The following is a 25,168-nucleotide window of genomic DNA, read 5'->3' as shown; positions in this document are numbered from 1 at the left end:
AAGAAATTTTGGAGCACTTCATGCTCCCTTCTGCTGACCAGCTTTTTAAGATGCTGATTTCATTTTCCAGCAGGATTTGGAACCTGCCCACACTGCCAAAAGCACCAAAACTTGGTTAAATGACCATGGTGTAGGTGTGCTTGACTGGCCAGCAAACTCACCAGACCTGAACCCCATAGAGAATCTGTGGGGTATTGTCAAGAGGAAAATGAGAAACAAGAGACCAAAAAAATGCAGATGAGCTGAAGGCCAGTGTCAAAGAAACCTGGGCTTTCACACCACCTCAGCAGTGCCACAAACTGATCACCTCCATGCCACGCCGAATTGAGGCAGTAATTAAAGCAAAAGGAGCCCCTACCAAGTATTGAGTACATGTACAGTAAATGAACATACTTTCCAGAAGGCCAACAATTCACTAAAAATGTTTTTTTTTTTTATTGGTCTTATGAAGTATTCTATTTTGTTATTTTTTTTTTTTGTTGGTCTTTTTGTTAAATGTGAGCCAAAATAATCACAATTAAAAGAACCAAAGACTTAAACTACTTCAGTCTGTGTGCATTGAATTTATTTAATACACAAGTTTCCCAATTTGAGTTGAATTACTGAAATAAATTAACTTTTCCACGACATTCTAATTTATTGAGATGTACCTGTACATAGATAGATAGATCTTTATCTATAGATAGATAGATAGATAGATAGATAGATGCATAGACAGAAGGACAGAAACAGACAAAAACTGACAGACAGATTTAAAGATATTTTATTCTACAAATTGGAGAACTTGCCTCTGGTTTGCACAACTGCAACAAGGCGTGGGTCAGTTTAGAATATTCTTCTTTAGTTTTGTTAAACAGACGGAGAGATAAAAAAAAAATGCTGGGTTAAATACAACCCAGCACTGGGTAAAATATAAACAGATCCAGCGATTGGGTTACTGCCCAGAAAGTTGGGTTAAACATTTAACCCAACTGTTGGTTGAAAACAACCCATTTGCTGGGTTTGTCCATATTTTTCCCACCCAGTGCTGGGTTGTGTTTAACCCAGCATTTTTTAGAGTGTAGATGACAGACAGACAGATAGACAGATAGACAGATAGATAGATAGATAGATAGATAGATAGATAGATAGATAGATAGATAGATAGATAGATAGATAGATAGATAGATAGATAGATAGATAGATAGATAGTGTATGCTGAATTTGCCACACTCATGAATCCCTCAAAAGAATCTCCATCCATCTTCACAGAATGTGCCCCAGATGTCATATTTTGTATGGGAGAACTTGCCTATATTTCAAAGCTTTTTCCTTATTAAGTATTTTCCTTATGAAGTAATCATTGGCAAGAACTTGGCTTCATCTTAAAAGTTCCCCAGAGAACTGTCCTTTTTAAAGGACATTTCTGCATTGGATTCCCCTGGTGTGGAAAATGAGGAACTCGTGAAGAACCCATTCACTTTCACTCTACCAGCTTCTTCTCCGTTCAGTTGTATGATTGCTCCACAGTTGTCTCAGCGTTTAATTGGGCGTTCAAGAACGCGACTACAAAACATGTAAAAACATAGAGGGCATATAACGAGCACATACCAAGTGTGTGAGTAATATAGATGTAAACCGCGTCATATAAACTCCTCACAGCACAGTATGTTATTTCGGCGGAACCTGAGAGAGCGGGGCTTGTCTCTGCGTCAGAGAGAATTCCCTTATCGATTGGCTGCTCCCTGTGCAACGAGGAGGCGTATAAAATAGTCACTTTTAAGGAGTTTCACAGACATTTAGTGGGCTACACGGCTTGGAGGCTGACTGAACGATTCTTCCATACAGATTTAGTCAATCTCAAGTGAAGAGCATGCAGAGCTGCGCTAAATCCTGGCGTGTTGTCATCAGCAGGTCAATCAACGCTCGCGCAACGTACAGAAATATCAGCAATAAAGGGGATGTTTTTAAGAATCTTCAAGGTTTTAACGCAGATGTGTCTGCAAATGTGCGCTGTATGGGCACCTCACAAGTTTTGTGGTCTAGGAAGATAGAACGAATTTTGCCGAGACACGATGATTTTTCTGAAAGACACATTGGACCGGGTGACAAAGAGAAAAGAGAGATGCTAAATACCCTTGGACTTGAGGTAAAAACCTATTTATTTTTTATTAAACGTAATGTTTATATACTAAAATGCTAGATTGCGAGTCTATTAAAACGCTTTATGTCAGCATTTTACTCGCATCTTAAACTTTAATCAATTTTGCAACAAAACTGTGCAACAATTCTCTCCGTTTGTGTTGATGGTGGTGATGATGATGATGATGATGATGATGATAATAATAATAATAAATAAACAAAATAATGGTGTACACTTTTGATTTCAGTCAGTCGCTCAGCTTATCGAAAACACCGTTCCTGCATCCATCCGTCTGGGAAGAAGTTTGAAAATGGACGATCCTGTGTGTAAGTTGTTCGCTCTGCTCTCAGCAGCGGCACGCAGACAGAGGAAACACGTGTCGTTTGTTGTTGTGAATTCATCATTTATTTGCACTGACTGTCTGAAAGGCAAACTGCGAGGTTAAATTTCATTCCTGCGGTATTTGAGAACTCTGTCTGGTGTCAGATTTTAGAGCAGCGGAACTAGTCGCTCCATTAAGGCTTTTAATCAAAATCTAGATTTTTATTTCGAAATATTTCGAATTAGGGTTTTCTATCGCACCAGACTCTAACAAAGGAGACCATCTGAGCGAGGAATGTAGGTTACACGCTCTTTGTGTGCCAATAGACCTTACTGGAGTGTTTTCACCGTTAAGTCTTCCTTTGAACATATTTGGAGTTGTTTTTGCGGAGCCGGGCGAGCAGCACCAATCTCCTGACGCCCTCGGCCGATGCCAATAGGATGACAATTAGAGTGTAAAGTTCAGCGTCACTCGGCCAGTTTGATCTGGTTAGCAGTAGCATTACATCACGCGTGCACCGCTCAACATACAACTTCTACTTATGCGCAATAATTGACCATTTATCGGCATTTAACGATAAATAGCATGTAGAATTTTGGGTTGCATTTGCAATTATAAAGTCTGATAATTATTTCAAAAACATATGCTAGGAAAACAGATGGTTTACACATACAAATTACAAAGTACACCGGAGTGTTAATAAATGCGTTTTAGCTTATATTTGTGCAGACAACATGACTCTTAAAATGTAAAATGCGTATGTTTATGCAGATATAAAGTGTAAAGTAACGTCTCGTTTTTAAGAGATAGTTTTGACAATATTGCAACCAACCCTTTCTCAAGTCACTAGACTGTTTTTTTTTTTAATTTTCCCCCTACCCCAAACCATTGTATGAATGTCAAAATGAGAGTTATAAAAGGAATATTGTCATTAAACATATAATTTATTGTAGTTACTCTGAGGTTTGACATATGGCAGGAGTCAGTTTTCTCATCTGTTGTGTGTGTCTTTAATGAAGCAAGCCATGCTGAAGCTGATGGGGGGGCTATACTGGATTCTGCTGGTTCAGCTGCACAGAGCAAATCCTGCAAGAAATTCACTGCTCAACAATAATGGGCTCACTAAACTTTCCCTTTTGTGGTTTTATGAATATGTTTTTATGTCTCAAAACGGTTATGTTCAAAATAGCATACCCTTTTACAGAATTTTACACTGATAAACACCATATCAACACATCAAACTGGCTGGCTGCCTCATTGTCGCACAAATATCCTGGGTTAAACTTGACAAAATGAACATCCCACAGATTTGTTAAGTGTTGAGGGGGTCCTCTCTAGCTGTTTGTACTACAGCATTATCTTTGCCCCGTTCAGTTGCTGTGTTGCTAAGCTGCGGCACAATGCCTCGGGAATTTGTGTGTGTCTGTATGAACCGGCTCCAGTGCCCTCAAGCTACAACCATTTAACTAGTTACCTAGCCATCAGGAAATGGCCCATATGCGCTTTATCTAACTTTTTGCACCTATATTATGAATTTCAAACATGCTTAATGCAAATATTAATCAGTGAGATCGTGTGCTCTTGTATTATACATCAGATCAGATCATGCCATGTAATGTTTTTGTAGCTGTGTGTTTAAATTCTAGGTGGATTGTGTCTAAAAGCAGTTGCTTTGTACTTATGAGTCATGTGAGAAGCTTCCTAAAATATTCACTTGTGAAACAGAAGCTGGATTTAATTTGATGCGACACAAACCATAGGGCTTTTTTTTCCATGTAAGGAGCTTAAATCTGGAAGACTTAATCATCTATTTTACTGTCAAATCATTGGCTCACAATAAAAGCGAAACTAAGTGAGCACTATGTTAGCATGTGAGAACTGTTTTATTAATCTAGGGTGTTTTACATACTGATTGGGTTTAACAGTAACCACAGATTTTCAAATCATTCTTATCTCTGTGCTTCATCACTACAGGTGAGAATGAAATTCTTGATTCGCTTCAAAAGATTGCATCGAGGAACAAGATGTGGAGGTCCTATATTGGAATGGGTTATTATGACTGCTCGGTCCCGCCAGTCATACAAAGAAATCTGCTTGAGAATTCAGGATGGTATGTGTTCCTTGTAGTTTGAAGCATACTGTATATTTCAGCTTCTGGTGGAGCAAAAGTTTGTTTCAGTCATGGGACTTAAAATTTACAGCCACACGCTGAAACATCTTGTTCATTAGTTTCTCATGGTCAGTACAGTTCTAGTCAAAAAGCAAATTGCATTTTGATGATTTTTATTATGTAAGCGAGTTGTAGCGTGAGATCAGTCTTGTGACTCAGACTGGAGGTCTTTGGTTAGGGATTCAAGAGTTTTTGTGTTCTCTGTAGGTTGACCCAGTACACCCCCTACCAGCCTGAGGTCTCTCAGGGGCGTCTGGAGAGCCTGCTGAATTATCAGACCATGGTCTGTGACATCACGGGAATGGCAGTAGCTAATGCGTCACTGCTGGATGAGGGTACTGCTGCTGCTGAGGCCATGCAGCTCTGCAACAGGTGAGTACGCTTACCGCTGGAAACATCTGTGAAGAACAAGAAGACCTTTAGTCCGTTAGCCAACACCTGAACCTGCTCATTCAGGTCTTTGGCGTGCAGAATGGTGTTTCCCCAGGGCTGGGAGTGATTATTAACACTCACCTGTTCCTTTTCAAAGGCAAACCAAAAGAAGAATGTTCTACATTGACCCACGCTGTCATCCACAGACTATAGCAGTTGTGCAAACCAGAGCCAAGTAAGGAAGATCATCAACATTTAGAATAAAGAAATATCTATCTAACTATCTATCAGTCTATCTACCTACCTATCTATCTATCCTTATTTGTTTATCTTTCTGTCTATCCTGCTAACAGTCTGTCTTTTTCGTCTCTTTGTCTCTCTACCCATCTGTCTTTGTCTATCTATTTATCTATCTGTCTGTCTTTCTACCCATCTGTCTTTATCTCTCTGTCTCTCTAACATCTTTCTTTGTCTCCCTGCCTCTCTACCTGTCTGTCTGTCTCTCTGTCTGTATTGATTAAAAGTTTGTATCCTTTAGTTACACTGGTGTGAAGACTGTTCTCAAGCTTCCTCATGAGATGGACTTCAGTGGGAAGGATGTTAGCGGTGTGCTCTTCCAGTATCCAGACACTGAAGGCAGAGTGGAAGATTTCACTGCACTTGTTGATCGGGCTCACAAGGCTGGTGTATGTACATCTCCCCTCCATATGTTATTATAAAATTCACATTTTCAGTTTCTGATTTGCATATAAGGTTTTAACTTGCTCCATTCACTCAACTGATGTATTCACCCTCATGCTGCTCCAAACCTGTTTGACTTGTTGTGTTTTCTTCTGGGGACATTTCGAAGAGCACATTGTTATTTCCATACTACTAAATTGTTTAGAGCTTTCAAACACTGATGTGAAACCTGGTGTGGCCTAGCTTCACGGCCAGCTTGAATATATGGAAGTGAGATTTGAGTGTTTTATTAAAAATCTCAATTTGTGATCCATGTAAAAAAAAAAAAAAAAAACAAAGGAAAAAGTCAAGTTTTGAATGATATGAGGGTGAGTAAATGATGACAATTGTAATTTTTGACAATCTAATTGGTCCTTAATTGTAACAACAGAATCTGTTATTAGTTTTTGTGCACATACCTATTACAGCAACTTATTCAGACGCGTTCAAAAGCACCAGATTTGATGAGGTTGTTTTTGTGAAATTGTATCTGTTTATTAATTTTGTGGTCCATTTTTATCAAAGGCACTGGCTTGCTGTGCCACAGACTTGCTGGCGCTCTGTGTGTTGCGTCCTCCGGGTGAGTTTGGAGTTGACATCGCCTTGGGCAGCTCACAGCGCTTTGGAGTGCCTCTCTGCTATGGTGGGCCTCATGCTGCATTCTTTGCAGTCAAAGAAAATCTGGTCAGGATGATGCCAGGAAGGATGGTCGGAGTGACCAGGTAAGTCTGTAATTTATAGGATTCAGTATATTTTTCCTCATCAGTGTTGGTATCAACTGTCAAATGTTTCCTGTTACAGAGATGCGGCTGGTAAAGAGGTTTATCGTCTGGCTCTCCAGACAAGAGAGCAGCACATCCGCAGGGACAAAGCCACCAGCAACATCTGCACTGCCCAGGTAGAGCTTCACAAATCTGAAAAAACTGTGTCTGTGTGTGTATATATTATATAGTGTATATATATTTGTAAAGTTGAATGTCTGTACTCCGTTTTAATGTCTCCACTCAGGCTCTTCTTGCAAACATGGCCTCCATGTTTGCGTTGTATCATGGTCCTCAAGGATTGAGGCACATTGCAGAGAGAACCCACAATGCAACGTTGATTCTCGCTGAGGGCAAGTTTGCCATTTTGAATCCTGTTTACAAATTTATTTATTTATTTATTCTCTTTGAATAAGAAATGTTATGATACTGGATGTTTTTTATTTGTTGTAAAGGGCTGAAAAGAGCTGGGCACAAACTCCAACATGAGAACTTCTTTGACACACTGAAGATCAACTGTGGTGTGGCCGGCAAGGACATCTTGGAAAAAGCTAAGCAGCGGGAGATCAACCTACGGGTGTACAGTGATGGAGTGGTGAGGCTTGTGAATATGTTAAAAATAAACCCACTAATAGGCAATGCTACTTTTGTTTTTATTTAGAAAAAACTGACATTTTATTTATTTTCATATTCATTTATTTCATGTGTTTAATGTCGTTTGTTGATGTGGTTTTAGCTCGGAGTGTCTCTGGATGAAACTGTCACTGAGAGAGACTTAGATGATCTGCTCTGGATCTTCGGTTGCGAGTCCTCAGCTGTAAGTTCTCGCCTGATTCAATATTTCAATTATTGTTAAAAAATCCTTAATTCTCTTTGCCCCAATGACATCTCTTCTTTTTAACATTTCAGGAGCTTATTGCTGAGAAAATGAGTGAGCGGACAAAAGGACTGCTGGCAAGCCCTTTCAAGAGGACTAGCAAGTTTCTTACCCATCCAGTGTTTAACAGGTTTGTTTACCAGTTTCAGTGCTAGTTGCTTCTAACAAATCTGTGAAAAATCAGTGAAACTTGATACAAAATCTTGTTTATCTAAATATATGGATGAGCTATTTCTGTATAGTAATTATTTGTATATATTGCATTTAAATTCAGTTATCACTCAGAGACCAATATTGTACGTTACATGAAGCGCCTGGAAAATAAGGATATTTCCCTCGTACACAGTATGATTCCTTTGGTAAGTAAAGAATCAGTTTACAATGGTATATATCCACTGTAATGACTTTACATGCAAACATCACATTAAAACTCTGCTGTTGAATCCAGGGATCGTGCACAATGAAGCTGAACAGTTCCTCAGAGCTCATGGTGAGTCAGTATTAATCTGCTTATTAATTTCAGCCCTCCTTTTTAATGTATCTCGGACAGTGCCTCATTTCAACCAGTCTGATCTATTCACTGACTCATTGTAACCTTTTCACAACAGCCAATCACCTGGAGAGAATTTGCAAACATCCACCCTTTTGTGCCACTGGATCAGGCCGAAGGTTATCAGCAGCTCTTCAGACAGCTAGAGAGAGACCTTTGTGAGATTACAGGATATGATAAGATCTCCTTTCAACCAAATAGGCAAGTGTCCTGCCTGATATTGTTGTTATGGTATCAAAATCGTGATTTTTATTGTAATTTTAGTCAACAGTGGTCTTGTAGTTGACAAAGCAAATGTCAACATGGGGCACTCAGTTTCGATCACGTTTCTGGTACTGATAAGTTTTGGTGGGGTGTAGGCATCTATACGTTCTGCTTGGTTGACACTTTAACAGGATCATTAGCATACTGTACTCTTGGGCAAGAGCCTTGTGAAGCAATCTTTGAACTCTGCTGTGCTGAGACAGTACGCTTATATATACATGATGCTATTAATTTTTCTTTGTCCCGCAGTGGTGCGCAGGGGGAATATGCAGGCTTGGCTGCAATCAAAGCCTATCTAAATTCCAAAGGAGAATCTCACAGAACAGTGAGTATCACCCTGCAGTGAAACACTCAGTAGCAAAGTCTCCTCTGATTTAACCTCAAGCCTTGTGTGTTGCCTCAGGGCCATTTAAAAACATGCATCACATTTGAAGTATCAGGTTGACCCTTCATGACTTTTCCTAATCTTGTGAAAACTGATTGTAAGCAGAATGGCAATCTGATAACATTTTTCAAATTTCCTCCATTTAAAAAAAGAAAAAAAAAGTTCAAAGTAGGCCAAATAGATATAATTATACAAAAAGTATAATTTAGTATTACTTATTTTATTATATAATATGTAATATTGTATTATATTTGTATATAGATACAATCGTTATATACAACTATAATATACACAGATACTTTTGTTGTTTTTTGTATTATTTTCCCAAAAATATGAAAATTCTGAAAGTTTTCAAGTATGTTACCCATAAGTGATTTAACCCCTGACTGAAATAGAATTGCTGCTTGAAAGGAAAACAAACGGTCCATGAGTAATACAAAAAGTTAAATTCTGTCCACAGTGAAAAGTGAAAAATGATCAAGTGTTTTGAACCTAAAAGAAAATAGCTGAAAAAGTGGTGAATTGTTAGTGGGGAGTGGAAAGAAGGTCAGCGATAAGAACGTTTAGTCAAGTCATTGCAGTGTTTTGTAATCTGGCCTTTGTTTTTTTTATCATCTTCCTAATAAGCAGATCTTAGATAGCGGATGCAGCTCTTAAACCAGCCAAGGTTCAAACTGCAATGGTTGAGTAAATATCCATAGAAAACAACCACCCCGTTACGGGAATCAACTTCAGTGCAAGATTCCATATTTGGAGATTTTTAAGACATGCAGTCCTTGGACGATGAGTTTGTCCATGGTGTCCTATTGAAAATTGCATAATGTTAAGCATTTAGACCACTGTGTCCTTAGTTCAGAATGTCTGTCATATAGTATTGATTAAAACAAACGAAAATTCTGTCTTTTACTTGCCCTCATGTCAAGTTAAATGTCTGTGGAAAACAAAAGGATTCATAATGAAAGTAGACCTAGACTAGTTACTCCTTATAAGCTACAATGGCTTTGTGAGGAACAGAACAAAATTTTTGACAGAAGTTATTTTAAATGTGACAAGCTTAGTGTTGTAAATCTGTTTTACATAAAGTGTTTAAGACGACAAAAAATTGGGTTCTATGTATGTTAAACAACCATTAAAGTTGAAGTATGCGGTTTCTGCATAAGCAACCACCATTGCATTTAAAAGCATTGCCAGTTTTTACCTTTGTTTTACCCTTTTGTCTGACTCTACATATTTTGGAAAGTCTTCAAATTTTGGCTTGTACTTCTGTAACTGAAACTAAATTTATTTTTCCATGCAATGTGTCAGCCATAAGCTGTGTTTCCATACATCTATTTTTATGTGAATTTTAGAATATTGCATTAAAAACTCTGGATGGAAACGCCAAGATGCGCATAAATTCTAAAAATGAGCACATTTGAGTAGGATATACTTTTTATTCTATAAGAAAAAATCTGCATAAACTACGATGGAAACACATTTACCCAATAAATTCCTCCATGCGCATTGAAAAAGTCACGTGACTTTGTTCTATGAGACTGGATAACTTGACTAGCAGCAGACCAATTTAGTTCACGGCATCTATATGTTATGGTCATTCTGAAATGCCTGAGCAAAGTCTGTCATCAAAGTATTTCTGTATAATTTAAATTGTCTTATGCGACTGTGTTCCAAAACAGCAGCATCCAACTCCGAAAGAATTGACAACATTTATTGTGTTATGTGTGCTCTCTCTGAGGTGCAAGTCATTTTTATCATATATATAAAAAAAAAAGATAATATTCAGTGGCTTCTCCTATATTCTTAGTGATATTTAGTGCCACAGTTTACCAGGAAGTGACGATTTTGTTCTCTTTGACTTGTTGGATGGAAACAGTGCTTTATTCACATGTTTTATGTGTTATTCCAGTTTTGCGCATAAGTTTAATTCGAATCTTTGGATGGAAACATAGCTATAGTCTAGCTAAACACCCTCTGGCTCAGCCTGTTACAGAAGCCACACCCCAAACTCTCACTATTGGTTGAGCTGGAAAGTGATTGATGGATCTTAGTGGACCACTTTGAATGTTTTGATGGTTCCTTTGGGAGACTTAATGTTTACACTTTTTTTTGGAGTCAAAAGCATTAATGGCTTGCGTATAGTAGTCAGTAAACAACAAACGGCGTTTGGAGAACATTGACAAACCTTCTAAACTTCAACTTTAAGTTCACTTGGTTACAGAAATAAATGTGTGTGTTGTTGTTCTTGTTTATATGTTTGTTTTGTCCATTAATCTAATGCATCAAATCTGTTATAATTTGTTCAGGTTTGTCTGATTCCCAAATCCGCCCATGGAACAAACCCTGCCAGCGCTCAGATGGCAGGCATGAAGGTTCAGGTGGTGGAGGTGGATAAAGATGGCAACATCGACGTGTCTCACCTTAAAGCAATGGTATGTACAGTAATTTGAAGTGTCACAGTTTGCATCTCCTGTCAACAGGAAGCCTTTATCTTCTGTTAGCTATTTACACTGACACACTTGTCTATGATAACATTACCTTGTCAGTGTTAAAGGTGAAGGGTGTAATTTTTGCGCAGCTAGCAGCACCAAATGAAATTGCAAAAATGAGTTTATTGAGGTTCGAACAGGTTTCCTGAACACACTTCCTGACTGGCATTGGTTGAGCAAACAAATACTCCAAACTCACATGTCGAGTCATGATGCTCAAACAAACGGTTTTGAAAGCTGTGTGTATATACGTTTTGGAGGGAACCAACCTATGAATAGCTTTGGTTTTCGATAGGAGAAAGTGTTTAACATGCAAAAAATGACATGCTTAGTCTTTTAAAGATGTACTTTACTCAAGCAACTACATGAATCCCTTTTTTTTTAATTATTTATTTTTTTTTGTCAGGTGGACAAACATAAAGCCAACTTGGCTGCCATTATGATCACATACCCCTCCACTAACGGTGTGTTTGAGGAGAATGTGAGTGAAGTGTGTGAGCTCATCCATCAGAACGGTGGACAGGTGTACCTAGATGGTGCCAACATGAACGCACAGGTCAGATGAAGAACATGCAGCAACATTTTCCATATAGTAGTGACCATTAACATTAGTTACAATATGGACTAACAATTAACTTTTTTTTTTTTTTTTTTTTTTTTTTCATGCGCTATATTGCTGGATTGATGATGATTAAATGCTCTTAAGTTGTAGAAGTGAGAAGTGTTACAGAGAGAGGTTTATTCACAGTAGGTTTTACATTGAACGGTCATGTTCTTCTGATTCAGGTTGGATTATGTCGACCAGGAGACTATGGCTCAGATGTTTCTCACTTGAATCTCCATAAAACCTTCTGCATTCCTCACGGTGGTGGCGGCCCTGGAATGGGACCAATAGGAGTGTAAGTGTTTTGAAGTGAGCAGACCTGCCCTACTCAGTCTACCAGAACAGTTGATCTGTTGATTCCAGTTAACCATATGGCTTTTTCCAACAGGAAACAGCATCTTGCCCCCTTCCTGCCCAGTCATCCAGTGGTGAACATGCAGTCCAGTAATGCAGAAAGTTCTTTGGGCACCATCAGTGCTGCTCCCTGGGGCTCCAGTGCCATCCTGCCCATCTCATGGGCTTACATTAAGGCGAGTAATACATAAATCTGAGTAATAGAGATGCACCATTATTAACCTTCTGACCGATACTAATATCTTCTGATCAATTGAGATCAATTTCTGTACTATTTTGCATAAATGCATTAAAAATAAGACACTCATTTTAAATCTTACAAGCAAAATTTAGGGTTTTACAACATTAAAGGGTACAGCATAAACAATGCATTTATTTTGAGATTTGTTAAACTTTAAACAATTTTAAAGATTAACTTTTAGTGAGTTTTAGATGGAAGCAAAGGTAATGTAAATGTAAAAATAGAAGAAAGGAGCAGCACAATGAATTATCCAATATATAGCCAAATACCAATAAATAAATATCTGCTGATATGGTACCGTATATCATCCTAATTTGAAAATATTTGATTTATTTTCCATTCAACAGATGATGGGTTCAAAGGGTCTTGTTCATGCTACAGAGGTGGCCATTCTTAATGCCAATTACATGGCTAAAAGACTGGAAAACCACTACAAAATTCTTTTCAGGGGCTCTAAAGGTTGGCTTTATTGAATAAAATATTGCATTTTTGATCTAAAAATTTCCTGACAAACATTTACTGACAATTTTGCATTTGCAGGATTCGTTGCTCATGAGTTTATTTTGGATGTGCGGCCTTTTAAAAAGTCAGCAAACATTGAGGCCGTTGATGTAGCAAAACGACTGCAAGATTATGGTAAGTGGAAAAACATCCGTAACGTAAATATTTTTGGCTTTAAATATGTCTGATAATTGACTGATTCTCCACCACTTTTTATGACAGGTTTTCATGCACCGACCATGTCATGGCCTGTGGCTGGAACTCTGATGATCGAACCCACAGAGTCTGAGGACAAGGCTGAGCTCGACCGCTTCTGTGACTCGTTGCTGGCCATCCGACAGGAAATCGCAGAAATCGAAGAGGGCCGGATGGACTCGAGGGTTAATCCTCTCAAGGTAAGTGTTTTAAAGCTTAACGAACAACTTGAATCCAGAACATTCCATACCGGCAGCATCTGTGCAGCTTTAATCATGTGTACAGTAATGCACATGTACTAGAAGTTTATGGAGCATGGCATTATTTGTACTCCTGGTCACATTTTATGCCCAGAAGAATTAATATAAGTGCTTTTTTAAAAAATACATGTTTCTCATTTCTGCTTTTAAACCCTGCAGACTGTCGACTTTCATTAGTGCCATTAATTCTAGAGCTGAAATTTTATTGAATCTATCTAACTTGCCTTTCACATGTTTTCCAAAGATGGCTCCTCACTCACTGGCCTGTATTACCTCCACCACATGGGACAGACCTTACTCCAGAGAGTATGCTGCTTTCCCCATGGTGTGTAGCTTACGTTAATGTAAACATACATAAACCTTACTTAAACGTTTTTATTCATTCAGTTTTAAAATGTTATTTCAGCCTTTCGTGAGACCCGAGACCAAATTCTGGCCCACAATTTCAAGGATCGATGACCTCTATGGAGACCAACATCTCGTCTGCACCTGTCCACCTATGGACGTCTATGAGTCTCCATATGAGGAAAGGGCTTCTTCGTGACCTCATTACTCAATGAAATGCTACTTCATCCAAATGAACCATTCCCATCATATATGATCATTTATTCTTCCCAGTGATTACAGTCTCTTCGGTACGTTCCTGGTGCCTCAGATTTCCTAATGCATACAATGCACAAATAGCTGGCCTCTCCTCTGTTACTCTACTAAAACAATCCAAATCTGATTCAGATACTGTAATCAACCTATATAGGGGTTCGTTTTTTGTTCTTTTTATATTTTTATTCACTGTATAAAAAATATTTGGGTGTTTTGGTCTGTTTGTAGGAATAACTTACTGGCACTGTTCTCAATGTTAACATTCATTTTATAGATGTAATGTATGTTTTCTAATTATTTAAGGAATAGAGCCTGTTTGTAGCCATTTAATAAATATTTTAAAACAAACTTTGGTTTACATATGTTTCCTAAATCTATGGTGGTATTCCATGTCACTCAACCAGCATGCGTTCTAATTTGAAATGGAGTTAAGCTGCAGTTCATACTGATGATCATTTCTTTTTTCCATAAGTTTCCAGTCACTATTCCTAAAAATAGAAGCAGTCCGAGGTTACGGTTTGAAGCAAATTTTTCCCAGCAGTCCTCAGGTCTGTTGATGTCCACAGTGTAGATCTGTGGAACACAGAATAAATGATTCATTGTCAATATAACTTTTTTTTATGTAATTTTTTTTTTTTTTTTTTAAGAGCTCTTTTTACATACTTAATCTGGCATATCATGTAATTTAATTTAGATTTTTAAACGACTAATAACCCAAAGTTGTTTTTTTTTTTTTTTTTTATCATTTGTTTTCTTGTAACCCCAGACAGGCTACTTATCAAGCACCGTCTATATCTTGCTCACCTGATGTGCTAGCTGAATGGCCACTGCACACACTGCACAATAGTAGGGCAAAGTCTGGTCAGCATTAGCTCCTGCTAGAACCAGCCCTGACAGCATCGCCCCAGTGAAGCCACTCAGCCACAGTTTGGTGTTCTCCTGAAACCTCAGAGCTGTAGACTTCACGCCCACTTTTAAATCATCATCTTTGTCCTACTCAAGATGAGGAAATGGATCACAAAATGTACACAATGCTCAAATTTATGTCGGGGTGTGATAACTAATCACATACTGTACCTGATGGGCATAGATTGTGTCATAAATCAATGTCCACATGACACCAGATACATAAAGAGGTAAACACACAGACCAGTCACATGATCCCTTCACAGCAGACCAGCCCAGAAGAGCACCCCAATTAAAAGTGAGACCTACAGAAGCAACAAATGTACACAATGTTCAGTCTTAGTAATAGAAATTAGCAAATTTTCAGCAATAATATGGAGGCATTAATGCCATTTAGTACATTAATGGCAACACACCTAAAACAAACTGCGGCCAGTATGTGATTCTCTTCATGAGAGGGTATGTGACCACCAGCGACAAAGAGGCGGCTCCAAGAGCTATGCTAGAGGCAGATGGGAAGTCACAGTTTATTAGTAAGTAAAATTAAAGTTACCATGAGACAGAAATTGTAATTGTATTTTTGTCTACATTTAAAGATGTTTCAATACAATAAATATTACGATAATATCTACTCTAGTCCCAAATGTTGGCAAAATACTGGTAACACTTTAGTCTCGTTGCTTATTAGCATGCATATTACTATCATATTGCCTATTTATTAGTACTTATAAAAGCACATATTAATTGCTTGTTCTGCATGATCATATGTGACTCTGGACCACAAAACCAGTCATAAGGGTCAATTTCTCGAGATTAAGATTTATACATCATCTGAAGGCTGAATAATAAGCTTTCCATTAATGTATTTTGTTTGTTAGGATAGGACAATATTTGGCCGAGATACAGCTATTTGAAAATCTGGAATCCAAGAGTGCAAAAAAAGCTAAATACTTAGAAAATCGCCCTTAACTTTGTCCAAATGAAGTTCTTAGTAATGCATATTACTAATCACAAATTAGGTTTTGATATATTAATGATAGGAAATTTATAAAATATCTTCATGGAACATGATCTTTTCTTAATACCCTAATGATTTTTTTTCATAAAAGAAAAATCAATAATTTTGACCCATACAATGTTTTTTTTGGCTATTGCTAAAAATATACCCCAGCGACTTAAGACTGGTTTTGTGGTCCAGGGTCACATATTTTAGATTCCTTAATTATACCCCATACCTAAACTTAACAATTACTTTACTATTAATACACAGCAAATTAGAGGCAGAAGTCGTAAACATATGGTGTAAAAATACTGTAAAATATAAAGCACCTGTAGTAATTGAGGCAGAGCAGAACCCCCAGTGCTAAACTCAGCTGTCCTCCGAGGAAAACCAGAGCCTGAAACGATGTGATCTCCCCTGATGCAATGGGCCGAGTGGCTGTCCTTGACACCTACCAAAGATAGGACACATCCCAACATCAGATTCCAGCAGCAGCCAAGATCAAATCCAGGTGGTCTATTATTCTTTCCTGAACCTCGCTAAACAGTCTAGCTGGAGCAATCATTTGACCTAGCTTTTCAAGATTCAGCTTGATTAAACTGACAAAACCTCAACAAGCCACATCCTTGAACACTCGTACCAACTTTATTCTTTCTACAAACTGCACTCTTTAAAAAATAAAGGTTCTTCATTGGCATCGATGGTTCCATCAAGAACCTTTAACTTTCATGGAAACTTACTTTTCGTGGCACAAGAGAATCTTTAGAGTAGAATTAGTTTCTATGTATTATTAAAATTGTACTTTTAGAGGAATAGTTCACCCACAACAACTGTTACATTACCAGCAGTCTTAAGTATCTTCTATGTTCAACATAAGAAAGAAACTCATATGGGTTTGGAATGATAAGAGAGTAAGTAAAGGTTAATTTTGGATTGAACTATCCTTTTAAGAACTGTTCACTGAGAGGTTCTTTGGGGATCCCAAAATAGTTTTTTATGGCATTGTTGCAAAAAAACCTTTTTGGAATCTTTATTTGTAAGAGTGTAGTTCAAATTATACATTATTGTTATACATTAACTGATTCAGTATTCTGCTTGAATTATACACCTGTATAATGATATGCGTATACACTATTTTTAATGGCACTAAATGAAGTTTCAATGATAATAAACTGACAAGTCAAGCAAGCCTCTCACGTCTTCCACTTGAGTTCTATATCAAATCAGTTTAAAGTGAGAGTTCACCAAGAAATGAAACTTCTGTCATCATTTACTCACCCCCATATCGTTCCAAACATGTATCACCATCAACATTTTTTTAAATATCTCCTTTTGTTTTACAGAAATAAAGTCATACAGGTTTGAAATGACACGAGGGTGAGAAAATTATTATTATTATCTGACATTGTTTATGGTCAATGTTACAGCAAAATCGCCCAAGTCCCTTGACACACAGACCCAGGTAAGATTAGGAGATATGTTAGGCTTAGTCTGGATGAGAGGATGGCAGAGACGAAATTCAGACCACTAGTTGAATAGATATCCACCATGTTGAATGTTCTCAGATAATGAAGCAAAAAGTTGGCTTCCTGGGACTAAAGGAAGAACATGACTCAGGAAACAATCAATCTACTTCTATGTTTGTACTCTTACCTTCTTGTCGAAGTCTTTATCCCACATGTCATTGATTGTGCATCCTGCTCCTCTCATAAGCAAAGCTCCCACCCCGAAGAGCGCAAGCATGCGCAGATCAGGAAGGCATCCCGGGTCTGCCGCCAGCCCAATACTCCACGTACAGGGCAGATACAGCAGCCACGTTCCTACAAGAGCACAACGATTCATATTTCACTGAAAACAAAAGCTTGCAACCAAAAGGACATCCTGGAAAACAACACCATTTCACATGAGCTCGGCTCACCTATGGGTTTGTCCAGTCTCATTAATCTGAGGTAGGGCTGAACGGACGCCGGGGCTGCGTTTACAATCCCAGCAGGAGTGAGGCTGAAGAACCTTCTGCCACGGCTGTGACCTGCCAGGAAAGGAGGCCATGCTCTCTGTCTGTGATCGTCACTTTTGTTAAAGCAGGATCCAGGCTGACAGAAGGCTGTGGTGATGTTTTCATTCTGCCCTCTGAGACTTGAAAGACGAGCAGAGCAGATGTGTTGAAGACTTCTCCTCACTGCATGTGTCTGAAGCAGTGCCAGCAGTCTGCCGGACATCATCTTGTCTGTTGAGCTGTCATGGACAACTTTTAGCAAGAGATGTCACGACCGCAAAGTAGTTCATTGTGTGCTTGCATTCATGTGCAGACGAGGGAGCTCTTCAGGAACAATGAACCTGACAAAACAACCAGCACAGAACACAATACACAGTATTCAACACAGATTACTGACGAGTCATGAAAGTGTCAAGTTGAGTGAATAAGGCATTTTTTTTTGTAATACTGTGTGCCAGTATTCTGTAAGTGTAGTCAAACTTAATACAATTTTAAGATATTCAATATTATGCTGCTTGTGTTACACTTAAACTTGGCTATGACCATTGAAATGCCCCTTATTGACTAATTAATGGCGTAACAAGCAGCAACAAGCTTTGCTAATATGTTAAATCTTCTTCCTTCGTTGAATCGTTTGTAGATCATTCATGTCTATTTTAAATATTTAACTTACAGCGCTCTGTGACAGCGATTCTGAAATCCTTTGCGTTGTGTGCGCCGACGTCGTGTTCCCCTGAAACGTATTTCTTTTGAATGGTTCCGCCTTTTGATTTGTTCTACTGTACATGCTTTCTTTCATGAGATTCAGTATTTGTAAGCTCCAGTGTAAGATTACATGTACAGAAATAGCACTCTCAACAGATGCTATAAAACACAGTATTAGAAAATATGCTTTAATTAAAGTTACTTCAGCAAAGTAATTTCATGCAAATGTATTAAGTCCAATTAAAATGTAACGTACAGATATGACACCGTTCATAATGATTATGGTAATGTCTTTTCAAAGCAGGCATTATAACAAGTTATAGCATTATAACAAATATAAATACATTCATATGTTATATAGCATGGTCATAAATGAACCAAAATGACACTGAAAATAACAAAATGACCCACATATTTTAAATGTGGAGACAAAAATACTTTGTATGTGGCGAATTCCTCTTTTTATAACATTGGCTGGGCTTTGTTTCATAATATTTTATTCACCTAAATAGTATTGGTCTAAATAAAATGACAATTCTTTCTTTCTCATAAATGTAAAACTCAGTCCCTGCTCCTTCTCTCCATCCAGATGTTTAAGATTAGGATTTAAAACGGAATAAAATTGTGTATTTTGACTGACCCTTTTGAAATCTCGCGAGCCAATCTGTTAAACAGTACGAGCTCCCTCGCCTGGTCACTGGAAACCAGTACAATCTACCAGTGATGTTGAAAATTAAAAACAACAAATAAATACACACATTGTCTGAGAGTACAGGTTTTTTTATTATTATTATTTGTGTTATTTGCATGTTCTGTGATTATCTGTTCTGACAGATATTACATATGTACGTAATGTTTTATATACTACATTTCCCACCCAGTTGTTTCTTATATTTTTCAACTGAAAATGTATTATATACACAGTATCCAGTAAAAAAAAAGAAAAATTAAGAAATTGAAATATTATAAGAGTGCATCAGTTTATGAGATTTTTATGAGATATTAAACAACAATTGTATAGTTTTTGTTTGTGTGTGTGTGTGTGTGTGTGTGTGTGTGTGTGTGTGTGTGTGTGTGTGTGTGTGTGTGTATGAAAATGGTTCATAAACAGAGTTGACCCTTTAAGTAACAGAATTGTAAAGTAACAGAATTATCCGGTGGACTGTCAATTCTGTTTCACTATTCTCAGCATTGTAACCTTGGTAACAGAGTTTACAATTTTATTTCATTTTTGCTAAAACCTCCACTTGCTAGCATAAATGCTAAGAGCACTTGGCACTATTTGGGGCTTTTATAAATAAAATGAATGAAACATTACCAAAAGAAAACTACAATAAAATTTAAATACAGAATGATATTTTGTTTAAAAAATGAAATGAATATTTAGGATAAAGTGTTTTGATTATTTTGTGATATTCAAGACACTTTTTACACAAATTACAATATTGTTATTGACTGTGACATCTTTTAATTCATAATAATAAGTAACAAATTATTAAAATTATTAAAAATATAACCATTTGAAAAAAAAAGCAGAAAAAATAATGACACCAAATATCTGATCTTAGCTGCTGCTGGACCCTTCGAACACCAAATGCACCTGCAGTTATAGAATTGCCCCCCCCCCACACACACACATACACATATACATATATATATATATATATATATATATATATATATATATATATATATATATATATATATATATATATATATAATTTAGTTTTACTTATTTGTTTATTTTGGTGAGCTCTAATTTGTAAAAATCATGACAAGCATAGAAGTTTTATTGGGGGGTGGGGGGGTGGCAGCATCTTCTGGGAACTTTGCGCACTCCAAGCTCAAGGTAGGAAATCAAGTCATCTGTTTACTGTAAACAAAGAAAATACTTGACTTAAATGAGTTATAAGCTGACAAATCTCTTAGAATTTGTTAGAGCTGATTTGAGAGTTGCTTCGTTTTCCCGGTGACTCTCAAGCAGACCCTCTGCCCTGTGCATGATTGTAAAGTGTTTTACAAAGTGTTTTAATTACGCATAATTACAAGCAACTAACCATAAACCAAATCTTAACCCTAAGTAGGCTACTTGTTGTTAATTAATATTATCCAGTAATTATTTGTGTAATTATACTTCCAACAAGAGAACCTTAAAGTTAATTTACTTTTTAAATTTATTGTTAAAAAAATCCAGTGTTCAATGTTCAGTTTCATGTAAAATGTAAAATGGTGGTAAATCATAACACTGAATGATTTCTAAATGTATCATGATATTTACATTCTGTAAAGAATACCATGGTGCAAATACACAGTATGATACCATGTCCAAGAAAACTTTACCATACCACTGCACTTTTGGTACTTTTGTATTTTGTACTTGAGTTTTAAGTGCAAATGTTGGACTACATACTGTTGTTCACTTTGCTGTGTTGTTTTTGTTCAGTGATTCAGTTCAGTAACCACACGAAATGTGTTAAGAGTCCTCAGCAGTAAAGAAAAACCCTGGGTCACTGGGGTGGAGAAATGGCAAGTGACAGAACTACATCTGAGGATGTGCGCTCCTCCAGAGTCATCAGGGTGGTCTTCTTGGCACTGCTGCTTGACTTGCTGGGTTTCACTTTAATACTTCCCCCGCTCCCCTCCATCTTGGACCACTACAGTCAAACTGGGGTAAGATCATTTTTTTTAAGGTTAGGCCTATAATTTGGATATTTAGTTGTTATGAAATCTCAAAAGGTGTTTGGTTGGCTGTTTGTTCAGCAAGAAATGCTGTTTTTATCTGATTAGTCATGCATGCAACTATAGATTGTGTGACAGTGCATGATTTATGATATTCCAGTCATGACATGAACTTTATAATACTATATGCTTTGTTCAAGAGAAAAATCTGTGGAAAGCCTTCAAGCTCAGAGCTGTTCTTTCTCATTTAATGAGCGCACTCATTGAACGATTCCAATTAATGTGTTATACTTGGCAGTGTACTGTATATCTTTTTTTGCTCCGTTACATTTTTCTCCACTGGATAGTTAAATGGGTTTCTTACTCAGCATTTATCTTGTTTTCCAGTTTGAAAATCTAAACTTCTAAAATCAAAATACATTTGCTTTATAAGCAAAATGACTTGAGTTAAGGCTTTAAAAGTATATAAAAATTAGGTGAGATTATGCTAAAAAAAACAAAAAAAACCTTGTCAGGTGAGTAAGAACATTTTTTATCCTACTGACAGCATAAATTCACTTAAATTCACAGTTATGATACATTTGTCAGAAAACAAGACCTAATGTCTTAAGTAATTTTCCTTCTATATATTTTTAATGTAAAACAACAAAAAGAAAATCTTTTGTTTTACTGTGTATATAAAAATAGCTTTCACTTATAATTTTGCTGTTGTAATCTGTGCATCTACAGGACAGTGTGTATCAGTCTTTACAGAGCGTAGTGGACTGGTTCAGAGGGGTGGTTGGAGTTCCTATGGAAACGAAATATAACAGTGTTCTTTTTGGTGGTAACTTCATTACTCTGATGGATGCTGGAGGTTTCTTCAAATGCAGCACATAATTCAAATCAAGCTTTTGTATTGAAGACAGGTACATTGTTTATCTTAGGTCTGATAGGCTCTCTCTACTGTTGGCTACAATTTCTGTCGTCGCCCATTACTGGGGCTCTTTCAGATGATTATGGAAGAAAACCACTGCTGCTGTTAACAACCATAAGTGTAGACAAAATTAGATCATACAGGGCAGGGATTCCAACTTTTTTGTCAGTCAAACCCTTTTGACCTAAAATATTTACTGAAGTACACTCTGAGATTTAAAGTTAATATTTCAATAATTAAACAAAACATTTGCATGTTCTTGTGTTGGTCACATGGCATGCAGATAAACAAATAATTAAATGAATAGGGTATTTATTCATATAAACTGAAATTCTAACATATTACCATTAATGTCTATGCAGTTACTTAAGGAAACTCGTCTCTGCCACAGAATAAAATAAAGAAAAATTGATAAAAAGTCATTGCAACATTTATCTCACAATTCAGACATTTTTCTTGCAAGCTGTCTGTATTGTGAGATGAAAAATCACAATTGCCTTTATTTTTTATTGCATTATCAAGGCCCTGCCATGCTGTCCTTTTTTCTTTAGCAGACCTGCTTTTTATTTTCTTCATGCTGCCAGAAACTTTACAAAAGGTCAGCAAAACTTTACAAAAATTCACATTGTGACTTTAATTATAATCACTTCCTGAATAGACTACAAATTAGTTGTAATAGTTTACAGCATTGTCTTAAATTATGAATGTAATGAATGTTTTTCATGATTCAGGGGACATTAGAGTCTTCAGGTATTCAAGAATCTGGAGATCTTCTTCACCCTGTTGCACTTTTCAGTTTCACTGCTGTGAAAAGAACAGAGAGTCCACCATCTGAACAAAGTGAGTGCATAAACTTTCAGCTAAGCTAAAAGTGTTCACTTGGATCAGGATGAATAACTGTCGCAGTTTTTTTTCCGCAATAGAAATGCAAAATCTTAAGGTGCTTGGATTGTTTTACTTCACATATCTGTTTCTGTTCTCTGGGTTGGAATTCACTTTGAGTTTCCTGACACGTCAGCGCTTCCAATTTTCCAGGTAAGGCCTGAATCTCTAGCTAACACGTCAATTCTGAGCATCACAACTTCCAACAGCCTCTACAAAAGGCTGTGGTAACTGCTTCTACACATCAGTTGCTTACACAACAGCTTTCAAATTGTAACATGATGAAGCACGGCATTGTCACAGCAAATCTAGCTAATCGATTTTGAGTTAATGGCCCAGCTTAAACCATGAGAGGTGACTCATGAAGTTGTGAAAAACAGCTTGTGGGTTTATTTGTACAGTATGTAGGCATTAGGAACAAGGACGTTTGGGAGAATTTATTATATAGCATAAACAACCAGAATGGGGTAAAGAGGACAATGGTTGAAGGAAAGTGTAGCCAACCCCTAGGATAATATACGATTTCAATTCACTCGTGCACAGACGTGTTTTGCTTAATCAGAAGCGTGAAATACTGGTATCATTATGTGTGTATCATAGAGCAGCTGAATCCTGTGGTCTTGCTTGAAGTTGAAGTCACATGAAACCCGTGTCTTCTTCTGTCGTAGCATGCAGCAAGGGTAGATGTTCTTTTTCATCATCTGCATTACCATGGCAGTGGTCCAGGGCGGATACGCCCGCAGGATCAACCCAGATCATCAGATCCAGACTGTTAGAGTGGTAAACTCTTTCATGCATTACTGGATCACGAGTCAATTCAGATTTTCTTGCAATTTTCTTGGAACTCTGAAAGGATTTAATGATTAACTACTCAAAGGCCAGTTATGTTTTTGTTTTTATATGTGTGTATTTCAGGCGATTATATCACTTATACCAGCGTTCTTGCTCAGTGGAATAGCATGGAATTTGACACTACTCTATTCTGGCTTATTTTTGTACTCTTTTGGTAAGCAAGTGTGCATCTGTCAGTATACAAATGCATTATTATTATTATCATTATCCAAATAAATATGGAGTTTTTTGTATTTTTGTGTATTAATATTTTAATAGGTAATAATTGTATTATTTTTTCAGCTGCTGCTATTGTTGTTCCATGCCTTTCAACACAAGTGTCTGGACACGGTGGGATTTTTTTTTTCTTTTCTAGTTTTGTCTAAGATTTATTTTCATAAGCTTAACATTTTGTAGATTTTAGACCAATGGTTCACAAAAGAATATATTTTTAAGTATGGCGTTATGACTAGTTTTGGTTACTATGCTGCAAAGATTAGAAATGATGACAGAATTTTAAATTTTCAGTGAACTGTCTCTCTCACAGTATTTGTAGTATTGATGTCTATGTTGGTTTGTTAGGCTCAGCCAGTCATATATATATATATAAATTTAGATAAAATATTATATATGATTAATCAATTAATTATGTAAACAACACTAAGAGTAACTTACAATTGCAAGGAAATTATTTATAAATCAGTCTGTACCTTTGTTTGTTGCAATTTACAGCAAATCATAACATTTTTTTACTTTCTTTTTTTCAGTGTACTGGTTGGCTGGAGCAGAATTATGTTTTATAATCAGTTCAGTGTTCTTTATAGTCCCTCTGGTTTTACTGAGTCGAGAGGAGAGGAGGAGAGAAAAGGAGGAATGAGATCGAGAGTTTTAGGATTCACTCTTGTGTGATAAGAGGGTCAGAGCCACTGATCTATAACAGAGAGTCTTTCCATATAGATCAGTGGTCAGACCTCTTTTTCCTTTCTGAAAGCATTAAAGCCCACTGAAGAAAGTTCCTCTAAGTGTTTACAATGAAAGAAAAGAATAATAAAAAGTACTTGTGCTAATGAAATTGGTTTATTTCACTGTTAAAAAACTACAGACTGTAAATAGTAAGACAATATTTTATGAATGTATTTTTACAACACTTAATCAACAGATACAAATGTTTGTGCTGCTGTTTTATAAGAATGACATTATATATTTGGTTAATATTGCTGCATAAACACACACACACACAATATATATATTGTGGATACTGATTGTATATTTTCAATCATATTTCTAAAACAAAAATAAAGATGCTTATTGTCAACTAGAATTTTATTTATCTTTCTTTTTTATTAATTTACATGATTTGATGATGATTATAATATTTATTCATGCAAATTCAAGAAGTAATAAAAACATACAAGCTATTAGTATATTATAATTTTTATATTTTATTTATTAGTATTTTGTATATATTT

At 36.7% G+C, this 25,168-nt stretch overlaps 2 protein-coding genes and 1 pseudogene across 2 annotated transcripts; 2 read left to right on the top strand and 1 right to left on the bottom strand.

Moving 5' to 3' along the window:
* The first annotated feature begins 1,753 nt into the window (after positions 1-1,753).
* On the top strand, positions 1,754-14,132 carry LOC109110447 (glycine dehydrogenase (decarboxylating)). The gene is made up of 25 exons (XM_042724719.1): positions 1,754-2,128; positions 2,370-2,448; positions 4,419-4,554; positions 4,822-4,986; positions 5,144-5,221; positions 5,525-5,672; positions 6,232-6,428; positions 6,508-6,604; positions 6,715-6,820; positions 6,923-7,062; positions 7,204-7,284; positions 7,377-7,474; positions 7,619-7,703; positions 7,793-7,834; positions 7,953-8,095; positions 8,408-8,483; positions 10,847-10,972; positions 11,436-11,585; positions 11,816-11,928; positions 12,022-12,163; positions 12,576-12,687; positions 12,769-12,864; positions 12,952-13,124; positions 13,429-13,509; positions 13,591-14,132. Exons 1-25 carry the CDS (start codon positions 1,853-1,855, stop codon positions 13,726-13,728), a joined length of 3,078 nt encoding a protein of 1,025 aa, XP_042580653.1. The 5' UTR covers positions 1,754-1,852; the 3' UTR covers positions 13,729-14,132.
* Positions 14,096-18,450, bottom strand: LOC109110449 (coenzyme Q2 4-hydroxybenzoate polyprenyltransferase). Its single transcript, XM_042724720.1, is given in 9 exon segments — positions 14,096-14,249; positions 14,252-14,357; positions 14,589-14,777; positions 14,862-14,995; positions 15,107-15,192; positions 16,020-16,141; positions 17,344-17,510; positions 17,609-18,027; positions 18,360-18,450. Coding segments are annotated over 8 exon segments (1,161 nt in total). The 5' UTR covers positions 17,913-18,027; positions 18,360-18,450; the 3' UTR covers positions 14,096-14,196.
* Positions 18,451-21,576: 3,126 nt separating this feature from the next.
* On the top strand, positions 21,577-25,055 carry LOC109110450 (annotated as a pseudogene).
* Positions 25,056-25,168: the final 113 nt, after the last annotated feature.

The sequence above is a fragment of the Cyprinus carpio genome, chromosome B5 (assembly GCF_018340385.1).
Source record: "Cyprinus carpio isolate SPL01 chromosome B5, ASM1834038v1, whole genome shotgun sequence".
NCBI classification, from domain to species: domain Eukaryota; kingdom Metazoa; phylum Chordata; class Actinopteri; order Cypriniformes; family Cyprinidae; genus Cyprinus; species Cyprinus carpio.
Note: the sequence above shows the minus strand (reverse complement) of the source record. Positions and strands in the feature narration are given on the sequence as shown.

What these genes read in the sequence shown, in the direction of transcription:
- LOC109110447 (XM_042724719.1), top strand. Translation starts at nt 1,853, where the DNA reads ATGCAGAGCTGCGCTAAATCCTGGCGTGTTGTCATCAGCAGGTCAATC. An exon ending in GGGTGTACAGTGATGGAGTG is followed by an intron (nt 7,063 to 7,203) that starts GTGAGGCTTGTG and finishes ATGTGGTTTTAG; the next exon opens with CTCGGAGTGTCTCTGGATGA. An exon ending in ATCTCCTTTCAACCAAATAG is followed by an intron (nt 8,096 to 8,407) that starts GCAAGTGTCCTG and finishes TTTGTCCCGCAG; the next exon opens with TGGTGCGCAGGGGGAATATG.